The sequence below is a fragment of the Oryza glaberrima genome, chromosome 10 (assembly GCF_000147395.1).
Source record: "Oryza glaberrima chromosome 10, OglaRS2, whole genome shotgun sequence".
NCBI lineage: Eukaryota > Viridiplantae > Streptophyta > Magnoliopsida > Poales > Poaceae > Oryza > Oryza glaberrima.
Genome location: NC_068335.1, coordinates 20527108 through 20540363, shown reverse-complemented (window position 1 = coordinate 20540363; position 13256 = coordinate 20527108). Strand labels below are relative to the sequence as shown.

At 39.8% G+C, this 13256-nt stretch overlaps 1 protein-coding gene across 1 annotated transcript; it reads right to left on the bottom strand.

Annotated features, from left to right (window-relative positions):
* Positions 1-9781: 9781 nt before the first annotated feature.
* On the bottom strand, positions 9782-12858 carry LOC127753125 (protein ALTERED SEED GERMINATION 2). The gene is made up of 5 exons (XM_052278598.1): positions 12650-12858; positions 11823-12074; positions 11592-11735; positions 10763-11482; positions 9782-10301 (listed from the first exon to the last, which is right to left on the bottom strand). The coding sequence occupies exons 1-5, from the start codon at positions 12764-12766 to the stop codon at positions 10065-10067; spliced, it is 1470 nt and encodes a 489-aa protein (XP_052134558.1). The 5' UTR covers positions 12767-12858; the 3' UTR covers positions 9782-10064.
* Between the last annotated feature and the right edge of the window lie 398 nt (positions 12859-13256).

Sequence of the window (13256 nt, the reverse complement as noted above, 5' to 3'; positions counted from 1 at the left end):
ATTTATCCTTAAATTTCAGCCGAGAAGGAGTTCTTGAAGAAACTCCTCTCAAAGCAGATGAGGAAACAGTCGTGCCATCACCCCTCTAAACAGCTTAGTACTATAAACAGACCCGGCTCAGGTCTTTTGTTGTCAAAATGCAAAGATATACCATTTGTTTGCGTCTCCTCCTAAATACGGCTATAAAGGGAACAAACCACAAAAAATATATATACTTTATATAGCTTACCACTAAGCAATGACTACCGAGAGTATAAATATTGCATGGCTACTTGATTAGTGTTCATTTATATCTATTCTTCCAACATATGAATATTGCATGTCTCATTGATAAGTGTTCATTTATATCTATTTTTCCAACAGATCTACAAACAAAATAATAGAACTATAACAGTTAATTACAAGTTGGCAATAAGGAAGTAAGGGTGAAAACTAACATCGATAGTGTATTATAACAGTTAATTACAAGTCGGTAATAAGAAAGTAAAGGTGAAAACTAACAATAGTGTATTTTTGACAAGATCGGGATGGCCCAACTTTCTCACAAGACGATGCACAAGACTTAAGGGGAGAATGATGGAATAAGTCTTGTGGTTAAATAGTCTAGTCTTTGCATTCCTTTTTGCCTTTTCAGCTTTTAAATGCTCTATCTGTTTTAGAGTTTTTTTTCTCAGGGTCATATGGAGTAAAGATAACACACTGATGTTATATAAGCATTGTGTGGACCCTGGAGTAAATATAACACACTGATGTTATATAAGTATTGTGTGGAGGAATCGAGTCTTATGGTTCTAAAGAGCTGTCGGAAGTCTCTTACAAGTTGATCAAATAGAAGATGTGTGATCAGGGAGCAACATATAGTGTCAAGAATATTAAAGAAAATATTAGAAATACAAGAAAACTGTGGGCTAAACTGGTAATTTTACTTTCACTTTCGTTTAAATTCTTTACAAACAAACATTTATTGTTCTCTTATGAGTATTTATTTTGCAGAAATCGACAATTTGAGGTGTCGAGAACCACCCCATCTGGATTTGATTAAAAGATTATTTGACCCATATTCACATATGGAGGTAAAACCTTTTAAATCTAACATTTCATTTCTCAAGGTTTTACCTTTCGCTCAATTAACGTTTCTATCATTTTAGGCTGGCACCGCTCAATCAAGCAAGGCTGGCACTATTTAATCAGGTATATTTTCAAACATTGGCGCACCCACCCACAGTCCCACCCACGGCTTAAAGGGCAAAATCAAGATGGATTTTGTAGAAAATGGTTAAACTGGCTAGCGGAGCCGATTTAGAGATAAAAAATGGCCTCTAGGCCGATTTAGATCGACATGAGGATAATTATCCTTTTCATGGGCAAAGGTAAGGTTTACGGGATAAACCTGCCTACGGTCAGATTGGCCATACAGTCTAACCGGCCCTGTGAGGGGTTTGGGGTCTAGGGTAAGGGTCGGGGTTAAGGGGTTTGGGTTTGGGTTATGGGGTTATGGGTTTGGGATCTCATTGATGAATGTTCATTTATTTATTTTTCCAACAGATATATAAACAAAATAATAGAATTATAACAGTTAATTACAAGTCGGCAATAAGGAAGAAGTAAAGGTGAAAACTAACAATAGTGTATTTTTGACAGACCGACTATACTTTTTTATCTTATATGATGTTTTTATAAAAAACGAATGGTTGCTTGTGATTAAGAGAACTACAATTTTTTGTTTGTCTTATATCACTTTTTTTTGTCTTATATGATGTTTTTATACAAAAACGAAGGATTTTTTATAGAGCTCACTGGTGCTTTAATGTTTATATATATATAAACCTTATGCTGCTTGTGATAAAGAGTTTAAATTTTTCATAAAAAAGTTAAAGAGTTTAAATAAGTTAACTTATGCCTTGCAATATGAAAATGCATTTTTCCCTAAAATATGAAAATACATCTTTTTTTCCTTTAATTGTGTTAAGTTTAACCATTCTTTATATTTCATGGGATAGAGGCATAGAGGGAGTACACACAAATGGCAGCGATGAGTAATGCGCGCAGAAGTAACAGACTAGTTGAAAAGCAAGATCAAGTTGAACCAGATATATATACTAGTCACATCTCCGAATTAACAATTGTCGATCGATCGATCGTCGCAATATGGCGCCTATCGTACGTGTGGTTTAAAATAATAATCGCAATTTATACTAAAGCTATAGAGATCGGATGATAACCAGATGGCGAGAGATGGATGAGCAATTAAATTAGGCTCATGATATAACATAATCTAAATGGCGAACCTACCTGTTATTAGTCGGCAGGTGATACGTCAGGGGAGGAGGAGTTGATTGATGATCATAGTCCACATCGACATGGCGCCAATGGCGACGACGACGCAGCTGTGCAAACTGTCGCTGTCGTGACATCGCCATGGCCACCGGCCGGCCTCTTGTCCTGCCTCTGCTCCGACGGCGATGACCGGGACCCTCGCCGGCCGGCCGGCCGGCATGAACCAAGGAGAGTTTAAGGATTGTATTTTATGGGACGAAAGATGTATGCGTCAAGCTAGTAATCTTTTCACTGTTGCTGTGGTTTTTTTATAAAACATTTTGAGAGGGTTGAAACAAGACGTGCACGCGTGGACATTTCATACTTTCTCCGTAAAAAAATAACTATGAATCTAAACACGTGCAAACACATACGTGTTCAGATTCAGTGCTAAGATTGATCTCCTTTTCTTTTTAAGGATGGAGTATGTAACATTTCATATCCCCTTATCTTTTCTTTTTTGTCTTTTTGTTTTTCATGATTTGGATTTGGAAGTTTGTGGTATATTTTTTAAAATTGAAATTGCTTCTTCACCATATAAGACCCCATCAGATGTCCTAATAAGCCAAAGCCAAAGAAAAAAAATTTAAAACTTAATTTTAAAGTTGGTTTTAAGATATTTTCCATGTAGTTTCTTTTTTATATTGCTTTTAAGTCGCTAAAAACAAACATATATATAAATTTTAACTATAAGTTAATTGCTATTCCCTAATAAGCTGTTTTTTCTTAATAGGAAAGTAGAGGAGGCCTATATCAACTATGTGGCAAAAAAGGAGTAATTTCTCCTTCTTATCTCTACTATTATAAAAATTGAAGATGTTTTTACCGTTACTTTGGTAAGTCATCCGTGTATGAGTCGGTTTTTAATTTTAATCGTTTTTGGAAATACATATCCGTATTTGAGTTGGTTTTTAAGTTCGTTCGCTTTTAAAAATATAGAAAGAGTCGTATAAGAATTCTCTTTAAAAACAAATTGCATGCTAACTTAAGACGATCGGACTTCTAATTGTAACTCATGATTTTCTAAAATATATATATATATATCCAAGTGAATTCTCATAGTGAATTTCACCTTAACTAGACCGTATAACAACAATAAAATTAAAATAGGCTTCACCCATTGCAATGCACGTGTATTTTTTTCTAGTTTTTAAAAAATACTAGATATATGATGGCCGGCGTGTAATATATTTATTAATTCTTTTGAAACCAAGCTGAACTTATTTTCGTATAATCAAAAGCAAAAAAAAGAAAAAAATTATCCTGATCTACTGTAAAAGTTGTCAAACTTTATGAACAAACAACTTATATTATCTTTATATCTGGCAAACGAAGTCGACTTTGGTCTTAAAATTTTGTTAGATATATATATGCCATGTCCACCTTCATAATCTCGCAATGTTTTAATTTCAGCATTTAGACTTCTTAGCCAAATGAAAACCGAAACAATTGTGCCATTTGCACATGATATATGCACATCCCCATTTATGCATGTATGGACAAGTCATTGAGCAGCAATATATTCAGGAACCAGTTCAGTGTATTTGCATAATTGAGCTAAGCTAAGATGATCACCATCCATCACGTGTTGTTTCCTGTTTAGCCCAATCCTAAAGAACAAATATTTTGTTTCGCTTAGGGGGTGTTTGGATCCGGATACTAAACTTTAGTCCCTATCACATTAAATGTTTGGACACTAATTTAGAGTATTAAATATAGACTACTTACAAAACTAATTACATAAATGAGAGATAATTTGCGTGATAATTTTTTAAGCCTAATTAATCTATAGTTAGCTTATGTTTACTGTAGCATCACATAGAGCATGGATTAATTAAGCTCAATTGATTCGTCTCGCGAATTAGTCCAGACTTATGGAATGTGTTTTATCAATAGCCTACGTTTAATACTTGTAATTAGTATCCAAATATGCACTCCGCGTGACAGATTTCTAGTGGAGTTGTGACACTGTACGTTGCCATTTGGGATCTGATCGACCTAACCAAAGTTCTGAATTTATTCTCGCAGTTACCTTCTCTTCTCGTGTGGTCGCTGGATGAGCCGGAAATTTGGACTCCGACGGCCAGGGGAGCCGAACCTGTGCATTGCGTGCGCCGTCACGGCGAAGAAGAAAGAGTACTGTACCAGTGTTTGTGTTGGATTTGCCAGAGATTCAGAGAAAAGAACAATCGAACAACTGTTGAGTGGCAATGTAAACGTGTCAAGTTGTATCTATACTACTTTAGAAAAAGAGAAATTTTATGTATTTGAGAGGTACCAAGAGAAAAATTTTAGTATAAAATGTGATATCTCCAAGTATCATAGATAACAATAGATACCAAATTTTATAATAGAAAATATAGTGCCTCTCAGTACTTTCTCAAGAACTGTAAAAATATTTTTAGAAGAAGAGAGTGATCAGGGCCGGTCCTGGAGTTTTGGAGGCCATGGCAAAAACTTATATGGAGGCCCCTATATATATATATACATAAACTAATTTATATATTTACATAGTCTTATAAATACACAATATTTAATATTCGATGTGATAAAATTACCTATATACTAGAAAAAAATGCATGTGCGTTGTAACGAGATGAAGTCTATTTTAATCTTATTATTGTTATATGGTTTAGTTAGATGAAATTCACTGTGGGAGTTCGCTTGGATATATATATTTTTAGAAAATCATGAGCTACAGTTAGGAGTCCGATCGTCTCAAGTTAGTATGCGAGTTTTTTTAAACACGATTCTTTCTATATTACCAAAAGTGAATGATCTTAAAAACCGCCTCAAATATGGATATGTATTATCAAAAGCAAACGAACTTAAAAACCAACTCATACACGAATGACGTATCAAAACACCGGGAAAAACATCTTCAATTTTTATAATAGTAGAGATAACATTTTAAAACATCAAAGAGAAATAAATATCAGTAGCGAGCAGAGGAGACCGACGGATGATCGACACGAGCGTGGCTACTGACGAGCCGTGATTTGCAGACTTGCTCCATTTGTGAGATGCCAAGAAGTCAAGAAGTCGTCGAGAGCGCAAGAGCAGCGAGCGGCATGACGTGATCGAGGCGGCACGACACGAGTGGCATGATGTGCTCAAGGCAAAGAGACGAGTGTCAAATGAAGATCGCTTCGGCTTCGCTGAAACAGGCTTGACGATGGACTACAATTCATTTTCTGTATTTGACTATTCAGCTATCTAACTTAATATAGACCCATGGTCCATGAACTAGAATTATACAATACGTAGTATACTATATGTGTATAGGGGGCCCTATATTTTTGGGGCCTCGGGTGGCCGCACGGCCTGACATCCCCCCTGGTCGGCCCCGAGAGTAATAATAGTGCTGATGAATCAGTTGCGATCTAATTTTAAATTTTACAAATTATTTTTCAAACCTTTTAATATTAGAAAACAATTAATCTAAATGGATAGCCACATCTAAAATTTAATTGGGGCGAATATTTCCTATAACAAAAAGATATAACACATTTTATGATAAATATATTTTTATTTATTTTAGGTAATACTAGCCAAGAGCCCATGCGTTGCAACGGAAATCAAATTGAGTTTCTAGATTATTAAATCAATTAAGCACATATTTAGTTCCAGTAGTATTTTTATTATTAAATAAGTAGGTGATTTCAAAATTTGGGAAGAAGCAGCAGTGAATGAAGAGGGTTCGTTGGAGGGTGATGTAATAGTGTAGATTGTATGGATCAAAATATCGGTGGTAGGGATGGTGTGGTAGAACGGATATCACCACTACTAATATTTTAAGTAGTATAGATTATAATATATTTTATCTATCCGTAGAAAAGAAAAAGGCAAAATGGTCTCAATCTGCTACTCCCTCCGTTTCACAATGTAAGTCATTCTAGCATTTCCCACATTCATATTGATGCTAATGAATCTAGTTCTAGATTCATTAGCATCAATATGAATGTGGGAAATGCTAGAATGACTTACATTGTGAAACGGAGGGAGTATGTGATTATCTCCTTGGTCGTACATGGCATGCAAATTGCAATGCATGCATCATGCCGGTGCAAGAAACTCGGATGAAATGCTAAATTATGCAGTACTAGCTAGTTGTAGGAATGTAGGGCCGTTCCTAACATATGGCAGTGTATATATATTAGTATAAACTTCTTTTATATATAGTTAATTACATGTAGGTCAGAGCTTACAATCCACAATGGTTGCATTTAAGGGTTATGGGCGAATCTATAAAAATAGTTCAATGATTTCATTACAAACTAAGTAATCGTGCATGTATATTAGGTAGTTGCAGAGCGTTCCTAACATATGGTGGTGTGATATATCAACTTCTTATATAAATACTTAGGTCAGAGCTTACAATCCACAAAGGCTACATATAAGGCCAAATGGCTGATCTAGAAAAATAATTCGCCCACTTCATGGGATCATTATGGACTATAACTAATAGCAATCGAGACATGGGGTCATCGATTCATCATATAATAAAAATAATAATGATTTTGATAATAGATTTTGCCAAAGATCGGGAGATGAATTTATTTTTTTTTCCTCCGAGATGTCTCCTATTCTCTCGCATAATCCTCTCAAAGAGCAAAAATACTTTTCTACAAATACTTTTACATGTCACCCAAGTACTTTTCCCTAAGGTCGTCAGGGTCGATGGAGCTTAGTTGGAGTTTGTAGGTGGATCATCCCTGTATAAGGCTATGTGTTAATCTACTCTAAATCCCCAAATATTACGTCCAATGCTAGATTTTGATCTATTTTATTTTGTTTCACAATTATTAGAGAACTTTATAGATTTCTCTGAAAAATAGATGTTTTGCATGATTTCTTTTGTTTATGTCAGTGATACCCCCACATCGCATCAATTAAGTGGGGAAAAAATGCAGCACTGGTACAAACATCATAAACTAGGCAATCATTACAGCCTAGCATTTCCATGAACTATAATGTACGCAATCTATACAGACGAATTAATGAATAAGCAACCCAAGAAAATTAAGAAAGTGCAGAACTATGAATTGGACCAGCTCAACTAGTGCCCATGGCGCCAGCTATGGAAGCAAGGAACGGAAATGCATACGGTTGCTTCTTGAGGAAATATTGCTTTTATTGTGTAATCACTGAGTGCAACTTGGTCCTTTTCAAGTGGTAGATTCAATAATGTTAAGTGCATTCAGGAAGTAGGGTTCCTTCAAATTGGGGACCCTGTATACGGTTGCCCTAGGAAGAAGATGAACAAGTTGTAATATGTGCTTGTGTGACTTTCTGAGTAGTGAAATAGTGGCAGCATTTGGTTTCTGTCACTGGGCTTGGGCTTTTCATGGGCATCAAGAAGGCACCCGCCTTAAATAGGCTTGGAATTGCAGGTGCATTTTTGTAGCTGGGCTGGGGCTTGCTTAGGGCCTGTTCACTTTAATAAAAAAAAAAACCTTACCATTAGCATTGCTGAAATTTTGGCAACTATGCCAAAATTTTGGTAACTTGCCAAAATTTTGGTAGAATTTTTTATATAGTTACCAAAATTTGGCAGCAAACTAAATGTAGCCACTTTTTTGGCAACTTTACTAAAATTTGGTAATGTTGAAAATGGCATCAAAGTGAACAGGCCCTAGGTCTTGTGGTTTAAGTAACATTACTTAAAAGTTCCCAGAATAAAAAAAAACTAAATTCTTTTATTTTTGGAAAAAAAATAAAACTCCTTTTAAAAAAGAACAACAAATAAATAAAATAAAGAGAGGCTGAAATCTTTTTATTTTATTCATTTAACTGGACATTCCGATATATTTATGTAATAGTTACAACCCGTTTAGTCACGTCATCAAACTACAACAACCATTATATCGACATGTCCATGAGATGTAAATCAACCGTTAAATCCATGTTTCTTTGTAAATGGGTTCTAACGGCCCGCTGTAACACGCGAGAGCATCGACTACTCCCTTCATCCCGTGATATAAAAGATTTTAGAGTAATATGATACATCGCAGTAAACCTAGACATGAACTAGGATATATCACATCACTCCAAGATTACGAGACGGAGGGAGTAATTTGAAAAGAGGAGTTATGACTCTCTTTCAAGGAAAATGGGAACACACTTGACATAAGAAAGAAGACACAAAAGCTAGTCATCTGGGATTATTCAGGAGTGCAAAGCAGCAGCACTTCCATCAAAGCAGCCATTGTAATTTGTAAATATCCAACCTGAAAGCTGATTAACGCCTCCTCTCCTTGATTAATTACACAAATTAATCAACGAGCAATCAATACGTCGGAGGCTTAAACTCTCCCTCCTCACTCTTACGCTTCCTCCGGTATGCCATCCAGCGCAGGCTGCCACTCGCCGCGCCGGCCGGCCACGAGCGCGCCACCCTCCGACTCCGGCCGCCGCATCGGCATCGGGGCCGCCGCCACCTCGGTCGCCCTCGCCTGCTGCTGCAGGAGCTCCGGCGACCCAACCGCGCATTGCCTCCGCGTGACGCCGGCGGCGATGCGGTCCAGCTCGTCCTCGCCCACGACGATCTTGACGCGGGCGGCGCCGCCGCCGCCGCCGCCGCGGGACACGACGACGGTCACGCCGCCGTGACGAAGCGGTTGCCGACGATGAGTACTCCTGAAAGGGAAGCAGCCTTGCATTGGATTTGGTGGTGTCATCGACAATGGCGCATTGCTAGTTCCATATATATATATCGAGCGTTTCTTGATTCGATTGTTCGTTCGGTAAAACATCGGTTGACATTGCAGTTTTTCTCCCGCTAAACAAATCACAGGAGCAACGAACAAATTCGGTCAACGGAGGGGGTTCGATCAAAATGTGGAATCAATGGGGGATTATTTTGATTCCACATGGCTGCTCAGCTCAATGATCAGACTCAAACTCTACCTACGTGCTCTCACGGCGCCGCGCGCGTCCCTTCTCTCGTGTAATGATTCGCAGCTGGTTATATTTGTAGCCTTCGTCGCGGCGCGGGCAACTGAATATTTATGCCTTTGCATAATTGAAGAACCTGTCGCATAACGATCCCTATTGACCAATCCGCTGCTACCTTCCACTTCAATTTACTTGATCAAATAGTTGGTGGGCAACTGAGCATATGGGCAATTCGGTTAATCAAAAGCTGATCGGAGTTACATTTAACCGCCGTAGTTACAGCTACAGTTTTTTTATTTTGCGATTTCTCCCTTTCCCTAGCATAAACCCCTAGCATAAACCGGTTTGGCTGGTTGTGTTGTGTAACAAAATATCTTTTCCTTTTAATATGTTAACGTGCAATTATTTTACGCGTTCGTGAAAAAAAAAATCAAAAGCTTAGCCAAAGATTTCTGTGGGAAAAATTGGTCTCCCATTGGCCTCACAACCTGGTTGCTATCAGAAACTCTGAAACTGCACCTTTTCAGTATCGAAGGTTTCAGCCTAGCTTGTGCTGGCTTTGCAGCAGTAGGCTCACTAACTGAACAGATGTTATAGACATGGTTATGTATTGTATGTCTGCTTATTTATGTGAACTTATTTACACTTGACATATGCTTGAAGAGAATCTGAATTCTCTGTACGTGCTAGTATGTTCACTGGATCAATGGGCGGGAGTGGAGATGATGGAGATAGATCAGGAACATCTGGCACTCATACACCGCTAACTGAAAAACACACGTCCATGAAAACAGGATAAAACATCACTGTATATGTACAATTTAGCAATGTTTCCAGGGTTGAGCCATAGATCAGTTGAGACTACAATCTCCAGAGTCCTCGGAGGATTCTTCATCCTCATCAGATAGCACGTCTCTCTCCGCAGCTCGGAGTACAAGATTAAGCAATCCTGTGCTGTCCTCAAGATCCTCAGATGAATCATCATCTCCAGCTGCTTGCCGTCTGCGTCGTGATGCCAGAACATGAAAGATCAATTCCTCTGGTAGAGAAAAGTGCCAGAGTTTTGTTCTTCTTTTACGAGGCTTCAACTGGAAGAAAGAAAATATGTGAAACATCAGCATTAACGTAATAATAAGGCTAAAGCATATTGAGAAAAAAAAATAAAGACATGATCATAGAGAAGTTCAATTTGATACTACAGTGCAATAACACTGGTGTTTTCACTCTTTTTTATCGATATGAATATTGAACACTTTCAATGTCATTGGTGTTGTCAATATCAACAGTCCTAAAAAAGATCAATAGATGAATTGTCAAGAGGGGTGAAGGCACTGATGTGGAACTGCTTCCTAGTTCCTATAGACAATGTAACAGTTAGATTTTGTTTGCAAACAGCTGGTCATTATGTGCCTATTCAGCGCACAATATGGAAAGCACAACTGTTTATTGGCAAATTATCAAAATAATATAACATAAAGGATAGAGAAATGCATAATATGTTGATGTAAGTTGAGATGACAAGCAGAGATAGCTGGTGCTCCAATAGTACCTCCTCAATGTTTACCACTGGTGCTCGCTCAGTGGCAGTGGGAGTCCATATCTTTACGTCATTATCGATTCCACTGCTTGCAATTGTCATAGTGTGCGGATGGGGCTCAATACAGTTTACAACACATTCATCACCCTCCATTGCCTGCAAAAACTTCCCATCTTTCTTTCTCCAAATAAATAATCGCCCACAGTCTGACCCACTGGCGACATATTCATGATTTGGCCCAATGAATGTCACTCCCTTGACAGTCTCACAATTGCGATGTCCAGCATACATCAGTGGTGCAGGTCGATCAACATCTTCTCCAGATGAAACTATTGTTGATTTGGACCCTTTGTTGGCTTCAATCTTGACAGATGACTTTGGGTCTGGTCCCAGTCCTCCATTTTTAGGGAAGAGATAAATATTCTCATTGTTGTAAGATATAAGCAACTCACTCTGGTGAGAGAATGCTAAGCCTGTTATTCCAACAAATCTATTGCCAATAAGATGTGGTGGACAGTAGCAGTCAGATGGGTAATCAGAAGATCCATCCCATTTGTATTTGCGGATGTCATAAACACGAGCATAACAATTGCTTCCTCCAACTGCAAGAAGATTTGGATTCCTCGGATCTATTGTGATTGCATTAAGATGAATATTGGAAGAGTGTCCTGATTTACTCAAAGAGTTTCTGCACTGAAATAATTTTGTGGCTGTATTTGTCCTCAAATCAAACTGCACAAGAAGGGAAGTGGCTAGTTATACAGTAAGAAATTCATTTGCATTTTATACAAAGCTGAAAATGAGCATTTGTGAAGGAGGGAGGGGGTCCGTGGTTCCCTACATGTTGAACAAGCCCATCTTCGCCGCAGCTATAGAAAATATAAGGACTGCCAGGCTCAATGGCCAACTTGTGAGCCCTTCCATCATGATCGCCTAGCAATGTAGTAGGTACATCTCCACCATCCCCTATCTTGGCAAGTCTCACCTGTTTGCAGTAACACATGATTACATCTGAAATATCTAAAATGTAATTTATATCAAAACATCAAAACAACACAATACGTCCATTAACCTCTCCATCAGCAGCACAAGTGACAATGGTTTGATCGTTCGTGTATGGCATGAAACGGGCTTGGAACACATTGTTGCTATGGCCTGAATGAAACTGTAATTTGATTGCACCAGTGTCCCAGTCCCACAGCATCACCATCTGGTCATCGGACCCCGATATGAGGGTATCGCCATCCGCGTTGAAGCCTACCGTGTTCACGCAGCCTGTATGCCTGTTGAGCTTCCTGTGAACCTGCAGGCGCATTACAAGATCCTGTACATGCCAACAATTACATTAGCATTATTCTTTAATTCTGCCCATTAGTTAACGATCATGGTAACAGGTAGTTCAGATCAAGCTGTTCAGTCCAGACCCATTAAGTTGCCAATCGAAAGTTGTAGATGGCTAAACGCCCTGTGCTAAGAGATTCATTCCCACCATCTGCAACCAAATACTCTCGAGACCAATCTAACGAGTAATCGACATCAACCATGCTTGCTCGCGAGACCAATCTAGCGAGTAATCGGCATCAACCCAACCAGTATAGAACGAACCGAATCCCCCGATACCGAATCGCATCGCCCACCATCACCGGTGCTCGCTCCGCATCCGCATCCGCCCTACCCCAACACTATTCCTAGCTAACCCAACACCCGCCCAAGCATCATCATCAAACACGCAACAACACAAAAGGCACACGATTCATCACGCCTCGATCCAGCAACCGGCGAGCGCGCAAACCCCATCCCGATCGCCCCGATCCTTTAGCCCTCGCTACCGATCCGATCCAATCGTCGTGAGGTAGGGGGAGAGAGAGAGAGAGAGATCGAGGGGGGAGGGGCACGCACCTCGGAGGCGGCCGCGCGGCGGGCGAAGCGGCGGGGGAGGAGGAGGCCGACCTCGCGGAGGCAGAGGTCGGCGGTGCCGTGCCTGGCCGTCGTCGGGTGCTTCCACGGGCGGCGCATGGCGGCGAGGGCGAAGAAGCTTCGAGAAGGGGGAGGAGGAGGAAATCGCCGGAGGCAGTGGTGGGGGAGGAGGAGGGAGTAAGATTGGAGGTGATGCTACCGGGAGGTTAACCGCTAAGGTCGCGCGTATACGTGTCGCCTCGCCTGACACTGGGCCCCACTTGAGGCTTCGGCTGTCAGCTGTTGACATGTGTGCTGATGACACGTGGGCCCCCTCACCGACCGAGACTGCAGTGAGAGAGGGCCGCTGAACTAATCCGATCCAGTGGTCGGCCGCTTCCGTTGGAAATTTTATCGATGGACGATGGGCCGGTTTTGGGTCGCTGCCGTTGGTAACGGTCCATTACAATTCTAAATTTGGCCCAGTCTTCCTATACTGATGATCTATACTGGGCCGAATTTTCTAGTATTTTATCGTTCGGGAATGCTGCGCACTGGGCGCCCGACGATTTAAGAAAAAATCGGACGCCTCGAGTGCCCGCGCCTCCCG